Source organism: Eucyclogobius newberryi, unplaced genomic scaffold (assembly GCF_026437365.1).
Source record: "Eucyclogobius newberryi isolate DKJ021-1_F unplaced genomic scaffold, fEucNew1.0.hap1 SCAF_7, whole genome shotgun sequence".
Classification (NCBI taxonomy): Eukaryota; Metazoa; Chordata; class Actinopteri; order Gobiiformes; family Gobiidae; genus Eucyclogobius; species Eucyclogobius newberryi.
Window position 1 is genome coordinate 10,509,948 of NW_027316389.1, and position 8,603 is coordinate 10,518,550.

Sequence of the window (8,603 nt, forward strand, 5' to 3'; positions counted from 1 at the left end):
GTTTTATTTCTGTTTTAAGTACCCTTTGTTTATTTGTTGTTTATTTTGTGGTGTGTTTTAACCCATGAAAAAGATAACTTTTGTCATTGGATTTTCTCTATATAAATACAATGAATGAATGAATGAAATGATAGCCTCTTGAGAGCAAGTCCAAAAGCATGAAATGACATTAGCATGTTTTAATGTGAGTACAGTAAATGGCAGATCTGATCATCTTTCCTTGTTTCCTGTAGAGATAGAACATGGACGCACTGATGAAGAAGGAGGTGAGTGGCGTTTCACTGGGAGCTCCAGATGGGGGCTACGCTTGGTTCATCTTGCTCGCCTGCTTCACAGTGTTTGGCCTCACTTTTGGGGTCATCAAGTCTTTTGGGGTGTTTTATGTTGAGATCCACCATCACTTTGACACCACGGCCACCACAGCGTCCTGGGTCACATCTATTGCAGTGGCTACAGTTCATGTTGGAGGTGAGAATACGTTTTAAGAGTTTATAATATGATAAAAAAAACTAAATCTGCTCTACTTTTGTTTGTTGTTCATCTTGCGTGGATGGCTGGGGGACTTAATATAAAAGGTGATTGTGCACTTTGTGTATTCAGTGTTGTGCCATTCTATACTACTGTATTATGCATTTGATCTAACAAGGCAAAGCAGGGATGGGATCTTCACCGACGTCACAAAACCACCTGATCGCATACGTTGCCGCCCCCTTGTCATACGTTGCCGCCCCCTTGTCATACGTTGCCGCCCCCTTGTCATACGTTGCCGCCCCCTTGTCATACGTTGCCGCCCCCTTGTCATACGTTGCCGCCCCCTTGTCATACGTTGCCGCCCCCTTGTCATACGTTGCCGCCCCCTAGTCCGTCACTTGTTGCGTTCCATTGCACTGACAGAGCGCGGAAAGTGATCTCAAACGTAAATTATGGAGACTTTCAGAGTCCACAAACTCCTTGGATGAGCTACACAGAGGTCGATATTTAGATCAATCTACTCAGATCCATATTTGATCACTAGATCACTAAATCACAGTATACGATAGAACTTCTCTCCTGTTATCTTCCCGGTTGCTGCACTCAACTGCCACACATACCTTCACCATTGTGATTATAGTAAAGCGTGCGATATCATTAATGAGGTTTTGGGCCTCTTTGAAGCAGACAGACTGCGGTATAGAATGGGCTTGTATAGGGGGACACGCACTGAGGATGGACAACATGGCCAAAAGAGCCGGGAGGAGCCTGGGAGAGCGTGGGGGAGCGTTGAGGAGTGTGGGGGGCGGTCGTGTGACGTCACGTGAATGACCTCCAGGTTCCACACTTCACCCACCTTGCCTCCAGTGTCCATGTGTGCTGGTGTCTGAATGAGTGTGTTTGTGAGAGTGAATGGGGGACAATGGATGGTAAATTAGCCCATGGCGTGTTTACAGCATCAGTGAACTTAAGTGACATTCACTGGACTCTAAAAGTCTTTCAAATGCATTGTCATCATAACTAATAATGCCATTATGTAAGACTAATTTAATTACTGTTTTTTCTAGCTAATCCAGATCATGAAGCGCATTGGCTATCAACCGAAAATGTAAAAACTGTCAATATGCTGTTTCCCTTTTCTTCACTGCAACTCACTGCATATTTTTGCAATAATAATCAAACTTTGCATAGAAACTTAAACATCAATATACAATTAAATCTTTGGACTAAACCAAGTCTGAAACAGAACAACATGGGTCTTGATGAAGAAATGAATGATGCAGGTCTGAAGCAGAACAAACCCAAAAGTACTAAAGCGTAGCATAGTGTGTCAAAGTAATGGATATGACGGCTGTAGGGCGATATATCTATTATATCTAAAATGCAATCATAGAAACAGTAAAGCACTTTGACTCTGTTTCTATGATTGAAAAACATCATGAATAGTTCCTCACCAGACAGATCTATGTGTGACATTTCTGTAAGACCTTTCCAGCCTGTGCAGTAAACTACAGCGCATTATCTGACATGTATATGTGTTTTAGCTCCATTAGCCTCTGCGCTGAGCACTCGCTTCGGCCATCGCCCCGTGGTCATGACTGGTGGATTCATCTGCAGCATCGGAATGATAACCGGATCTTTTGCCAGAAACCTTTCAGAACTCTACGTGACTGTGGGCTTCCTCTGTGGTAGGCAGATAAGTCACATCGCCCTCCACAAACCATTTGGCAACAGAGAACAAAGAAGAATATGACAAAATTATTTAAAAAAAAAATTATGAGATCACTGGGGGAAAATAATTGAATACAATACATTGATAAACATGTGAGAGTCTTGCTGTGAGAGAGCTCGCCTCGCCACAGATCTGACCCGTAACTTGGACTAGTGATGTCCCCTGCCTGTCTCCATGGACATAGAGACGTTTAATGACCATACTTCAAATCAAATTTATTTATAAAGCACAATTCATACAAACTGCAATTCAAAGTGCTTTACGGTTTATTAAAAAATTAAATAAAAACCCAATGCAATTTATAAAATGTAACACAATGTACGGCAGCGTAAAATAAAGAAAATAAATAATGTAGTATTTTAAAATATTAGAAACCAGGTAAAATTACGTCAGTCATAGGCTAAACAGAACAGTTTTTAGCTTGGATTTAAACACAGCCGGGGTTTTTACTTCCAGGTAGAGCAATAACATCTCCATGGCGACAAGCAGACGGCTCGCCCTCTACCCGAAAGGTTGCACAGTACACCTTTGAGTACCTTTTGAGAACTGTCATCGTGTCACGTGATGCACTTTGATACACAGATGGTTTCCCCTGCAGGTTTGGGTTACGCTTTAGCTTGGACCCCCACAGTGACCATGGTGGGCCTGTACTTTGACCGGAAGCGTCCCATGGCCAACGCTCTGTCCAGCGCCGGCGAGTGCGTCCTCACGTTCGTCTTCACGCCCTTGTCCCAGTGGCTGATCGATTGCTACTCTTGGAGGGGCGCTATGCTAATCCTGGGCGGTCTGCAGTTCAACCTGTGCGTGTGCGGGGCTCTACTCCGGCCTTTGGAGAACAGCCGAGACTTCAATCGTCCCAAAGAGGTCAAAGTTGACGAAGAGGAGAACATGCTGCAAAACCATTCGCACGGCGTGGGCAGAAAATTATTCAAAATCAAATCCAAAATCATTCCCTTTGTAGACTATACCCTCATTGCAAATGCAAAATTCATGGTGTACTCTATGTTCGGAGTCTTCGCCGCGCTGGGTTTCTTTGCGCCCGCTCTGTTCCTGGTGCCGTTCGCCCGCAGCAGAGGTGTAGAGGAGTATCAGTCAGCAGCACTCATGTCCATATCCTCAGCGCTGGACCTCATTGGAAGAGTGGCTTTCGGCTGGGTGGCAAACCTGAGGATCATAAAAACAGTATGTTACGTTTGACCAAAACATGTATCATATGTAGTGGTTGCTTTACAAACAGCTAAATTGGACGTATGTACGGGTGTTCAACTTTACCAGGGATGTCAAGAAGAAACATACATTTTTCACAATTATCCACAATTATGGACACACCAAAAAATCTGTAAATGTTTATGTTTTCCCATTGTCTAAAACGTACTAGTCCTTTAGATATCCAACTTTGTCAAGGAAAAAGTACAGAGCCCTAACCAAGTGCCAAAAACTAAAAGAAGAAAAAAATCACTTCTAAAATAATCCCAGTTATTATTTTTTAGTCCAAACATTTGGTGATATTGTGACCTAGATAATCACAAGCTCCTGATAATCTTCCCCATTGAATCATCAAAATAAACATCTGAAAAGTGTTGTATAGTTTAATTACCAGAGTTTAACATTTTTTTAACATGTGCAATACCGTCATACTCATGTGCAATACTGACTTAACCATGTGCAATACCGTCATATTCATGCACAAGCAATTAAGGCCATATTCATGTGCATATAACTGATGTAAATAAGAGTGTTTACTTACCATTAATATTAGTATTATTTAGTCTTATGCTAGCTATTTTTACCTTGTTTTATTTATTTTATTTATTTTATTTATTTTATTTATTTTATTTATTTTATTTATTTTATTTATTTTATCTTTATCTTTTTATTTGTTTTCCCCATGTGTGGACAATAAAGGAATTTCTTATCTTATCTTATCTTAATATGTATTAAATGAACCACAATGAATGGTGAAACGTCACATGAACATCATATCTCCTCCAATACCACCAGATGGCAGAAGTTCAGCCCTTACAATGACCAAACTTGAATCCAAGGTGTGTTGTCTCAGTCTAACTACTTTCCTCTCTCCTCTCCAGTTGCATCAGTTGATCATCACCGTCACTCTCCTGAGCGTGGTCCTCCTCTTCTGCCCTCTCGCCTCCTCTTTCGCTGAACTGACCGTCTTCAGCGGCGCCTTCGGCCTCGTGTTCGGCGCCACGGTGGCCGTGCACATCACAGTTCTTGCAGAGGTGGTCGGAGTGCACAGGCTGGGCAGTGCGCTGGGGTTCTTCATGCTCATCCGGAGCTGTGGAGGCCTGCTGGGAGCGCCTATAGCTGGTGAGAGGAACGCCCTTTGATTTTAAGTATGTATATAAGGCCACGCTGTAAAACCCCAGTGATCCTTCCGAGCATTAAACTAGAGCATTACTGTTTTGTCAAGGTTACAATGTCAAATGCGGTGTAATCTAGTTCTCTGATGGGATTACTGGGCTTTCTGCATCATCACCACGGCCCAGTGAGCCTTTTTAGCCCACAATGAGCCTTTATACCTTCTTGACATCCAGTAGCATTAATCCAGGATTTTGTCATTCCATTACTTTGGATTCTGTGTTAATATATTCAGCAAGCAATTTATATAGCAATGCTGCTTGACTGTATTCATTTCATGGGCCGATGCTTTGGAATGGTGAGTTATTTTATTTTTATTTTTTTTACATTTCTGCCTCCATGGCGTGGGTAAATGGTGCAGAACTCAAAATGACAGAAGATGATATAGAAAAGGAGTTCAATTGTTAAACTGGACGACCTGCTTGTGCCGTCTGTTTAGGGCTTTATATGGACTCCCTTTTCTGAGTGAAACGTCTTTTCTTTCTTTTCTTTTTGACTTGGGACGAGCCAAAGTTTGCTGCAAAGTCACAGCAGGAACACTAAAAACTGTTGAAATAAAACCCTTTTCTTTCTTTTCTTTGTCTAAATAACAATAACACACAAAATGAAGACGGACAGAACATAATACAGAGAGTGAACGGTCCAAACAAGAGTGGTCTAGAGTAAGTCTGGCATGTGTCAATTTCAATATGTCATTTCAAGATAAGTCTAGGATTTTTTTAACTTTCGTTTACTAAAAAAAAAAAGCGTCGTCCCATAAGTTGCAGGAGTTTATTCTGTCGCCCCCTTTAGCGTTCTAGTCCATGTGTAAAATAGTAGTCTACATGGTGTAATTTTCGGTGTGTTCTGTGCAGAAACACCAGGTTCACACAAACAAAGCTCTGTTCTATTACTGAGGTTATGACCCAGTTCCACACACCGCTCTGGTCCTCAGAAATATGTCAGCTGCATCGTGACTTTTGCAGCCGCTGCCAAAAAGCCTGCGTGACCTGAGCATGACCAGGACCAAATCAGGAAAATCTCCAGGAAATCTAAAACGCTGCTATTCTACGATTCATGACAATATGACGTTGATAAAAGTAGTGGCTTCTTTATTTAGTTTGGTAGTTGTACTTTATTATCTAATACTGTGTTCTGTATTGTGTTTTAGAGAAAATACATGTTTCTAATTCAAACTGAAATAATAGAATACATGTATTTGTCCAAAAGAAACAGAGACAGCGTTAATGAAATTATGAGTTATGGACGGATCGATACCAAAATACATGTACTCGATACTGACAGATAGATACAGCAAAAATATAATACTCAATATTCAGCAAAAAATGCAGTTAACTTTTTTTGTTTCATGTGTAGATATACATTCTTTATATTGAAGGTTTTCTGCTCATATATTACATGTTTATATTGTTTCTGATTTGGGGAGAAACACATTGGTATCAGTATAGGATCGATATTGCGATATTTGCAATAGTATTACTCAGTATCTAAATCACTGATATCGCTCATCACTACTGAACCATAAAAGTTAGTGATATTTACAGTGTCTATGAATATCAGACTTTGATCTCTGTTGAGAAGCTAAAGGCTTAAACTGACCCCCAAAAAAGTCAAGTGCAATTATCTAGAGAGGCATTTATTTACAGCGGACTATTTTGAAGTGAACGCAGCCGCTCTGACACAGACGTATTTACTGTAGTCTTCAGCGCTTTGAGCCTGTCCACACTTTGAAGACCAGAGACTTGACTGATGTAGAGGATGCATCAAAGCGGGCTAATTATGTTTCCTTCTAGGGACGCAGGGTTCTACTTTAAAGCCTTTGGGTAAAATGAATCGCTGTACAATCTTCTCTTCTGCAGACTTTACGCCTTAAAGGAATGGATTTGAAATCGTTAATTGGAGCATGTTATATAGTCTAGACTTACACTGACATGTTTCTTTTTAGGCTTTTTTATTGACCAGATGGGAAACTACGGAGCAGGGTTTTTGATGGCAGGAGCTGCTATCATCACGTCTGTCCTCTTTTTGATTCTTCTGGAGATGATGAACCGAAAAGGTCAAAGGTCAGGTGCTAACGGAAAGTGCAAATATAAAGGCGAGATCGTACAAGGTCAAAAATCTGAAGAAGAGACAGAAATAGCATGAAGATGAGTGATCTTGTTCTAAATGTATTAGGTCAAATGTGTGTTTGTATAGTCTGCCTCATGTTTTTATGACTGTGTTAATACTTTAAGTGCACTGAATTGTCTTGTATGTGTTCTGAAATGAAAGGTAATAATTACATAAACTATTTTATATTCTATCCTTTTTTTTTTTGTCAGTGTAAAACAGGGGTTTCCACACTATGGCCCGGGGGCCAAATATGGCCCTCAGAGAATTCTTTGTTGGCCCTTAGGCTTCCTGCTAAATTGGCCCAAACAATGTAACGTAGCATTGAAAAGATTCTGCTATTATAACGTAAATAACAACCATGTTGATGTTTTACAGACTTAATAATAATGTGCCAAACTATTTTAGATGTGGAGCTTATCAAACTTACATCAAAACATTTTGTCTCTTCGCTTTGTATGTTTTTTCAGTGAAAACAGTTTGGACCTCCTTGTGTCAATGTGTGACTTTAGCGCTCTCCTGTGGCTGAAGTCTGTCATAGCACTACTAAGAACTTACAGTTTTTTACGATTGAATAAACACAATTTTGATGGTTTTGTTTTATTTAGCAAAACCCTACACACAATTGCAAAATGAAACACTCTACACTAATTGATCAAAACCATATTTTGTTACCATATGAAACACACACGTTGCATATGACTTAACTATGTTTACACCAGTTACACACTGCTGTGGAAAACCTTAAACACTTTCGGCTAATCCTGCTTCTAAGTGCATAGAGTCGTATGGGTGAAGTACACAGAGAATTTGCAAAACATGGCTCGGATTTGCACAACTGGAAACACAATGTCTGCTCACACTTTGTGCAAAACAACACACACAGTGAACACTACACACACTTGTATGCATCACTGTAAACACCACACAGGACACAAGACTAATGCTGTTGACAACGTCATTTATTTTTTTCCATAAACTCAAGCCAACATGGCGAAAAAGAAAAAAAATCCCAGTTTTCATGAACATTACATTTTATCCAGTACAAAAAAGAACCTCCCAAACTCCTCCCCCTCTTCCTCCTGCTTGAAGTCTTCCTCTACCTTTACCCCTACCTCGACCCCTGGCACGGCCTCTGCCTCCTTCTACTCCTTCTCCTCTTCCTCCTTCTCATCCTCACGCTTCCTCTTCCTTCCATTTTGGTTCAGTTTGGTGAACTCACCTGCTGCATTTTTATAGTGCTTAAACCTGATTGGTGTGTCAACAATTAAGCGATCTTGTGTTTGGTCACCTGATGAAAGTGTCATTTGGCATATGGGTGTGGTCATTTGGCATATGGGTGTGGTCATTTGGCACATGGGTGTGGTCATTTGACAGTCAGTGCTTTAGAATTGAAAAGAAGTGACATTTTGATAAACGTCTGTGTCTAAATACATACAACTGTGTTGAGTGTTGTAAATCACTGTGTGTATTGTTTTGCACAAAGTGTGAACTGACTTATTGTGTTTCCAGTGGTGCAGATCTTAGGCCGAGTTTTGCTCCTTGAGTGTAAGTATGTCGGTGTAATCCCTCATTTGTCCAGGCGTGTTCCATAGTAGAAAAAGCTTCAGTTGTAGTCATCTGGACTCAGTTAAAAAAAATAGACGTTTCGACTCTCATCCAAGAGTCATTGTCAATAAAAGAATTTAGATCGAGAACTCCGATATTAATACTGTTCTGTGGTAAGACCCGCCCATTGGGCGGAGCCTTCCTGAAGTAGCAAGAGTTGTTTGTTTCAACAGAAACTCCCCCCTTGTATCTACCGAGCTAGCCTATTCAGAATCTTAATGGGCTGTTAAAACCTCTTTGTCTTTGTGAGACCCTGGCTCAACCACCCTGAGTACCTGATTAGCATCTGAATGTCCTTTACCTT

General features: G+C 40.7%; 1 protein-coding gene across 2 annotated transcripts; it reads left to right on the forward strand.

The window, feature by feature from the left end:
- Positions 1 to 244: 244 nt before the first annotated feature.
- Positions 245 to 6,783, forward strand: LOC140349534 (monocarboxylate transporter 13). 2 transcript variants are annotated; one of them, XM_072435910.1, is made up of 5 exons: positions 245 to 468; positions 2,016 to 2,159; positions 2,802 to 3,385; positions 4,291 to 4,531; positions 6,528 to 6,783. In XM_072435910.1, exons 1-5 carry the CDS (start codon positions 255 to 257, stop codon positions 6,725 to 6,727), a joined length of 1,383 nt encoding a protein of 460 aa, XP_072292011.1. In that variant the 5' UTR covers positions 245 to 254; the 3' UTR covers positions 6,728 to 6,783. The 2 variants fall into 2 exon arrangements, with proteins under 2 accessions (XP_072292011.1, XP_072292013.1); XM_072435912.1 differs by lacking the exon at positions 2,016 to 2,159.
- The last annotated feature ends 1,820 nt before the right edge of the window (positions 6,784 to 8,603 follow it).

What these genes read in the sequence shown, in the direction of transcription:
- LOC140349534 (XM_072435910.1), top strand. Translation starts at nt 255, where the DNA reads ATGAAGAAGGAGGTGAGTGGCGTTTCACTGGGAGCTCCAGATGGGGGC. An exon ending in GACTGTGGGCTTCCTCTGTG is followed by an intron (nt 2,160 to 2,801) that starts GTAGGCAGATAA and finishes TTTCCCCTGCAG; the next exon opens with GTTTGGGTTACGCTTTAGCT. An exon ending in ACCTGAGGATCATAAAAACA is followed by an intron (nt 3,386 to 4,290) that starts GTATGTTACGTT and finishes TCTCCTCTCCAG; the next exon opens with TTGCATCAGTTGATCATCAC.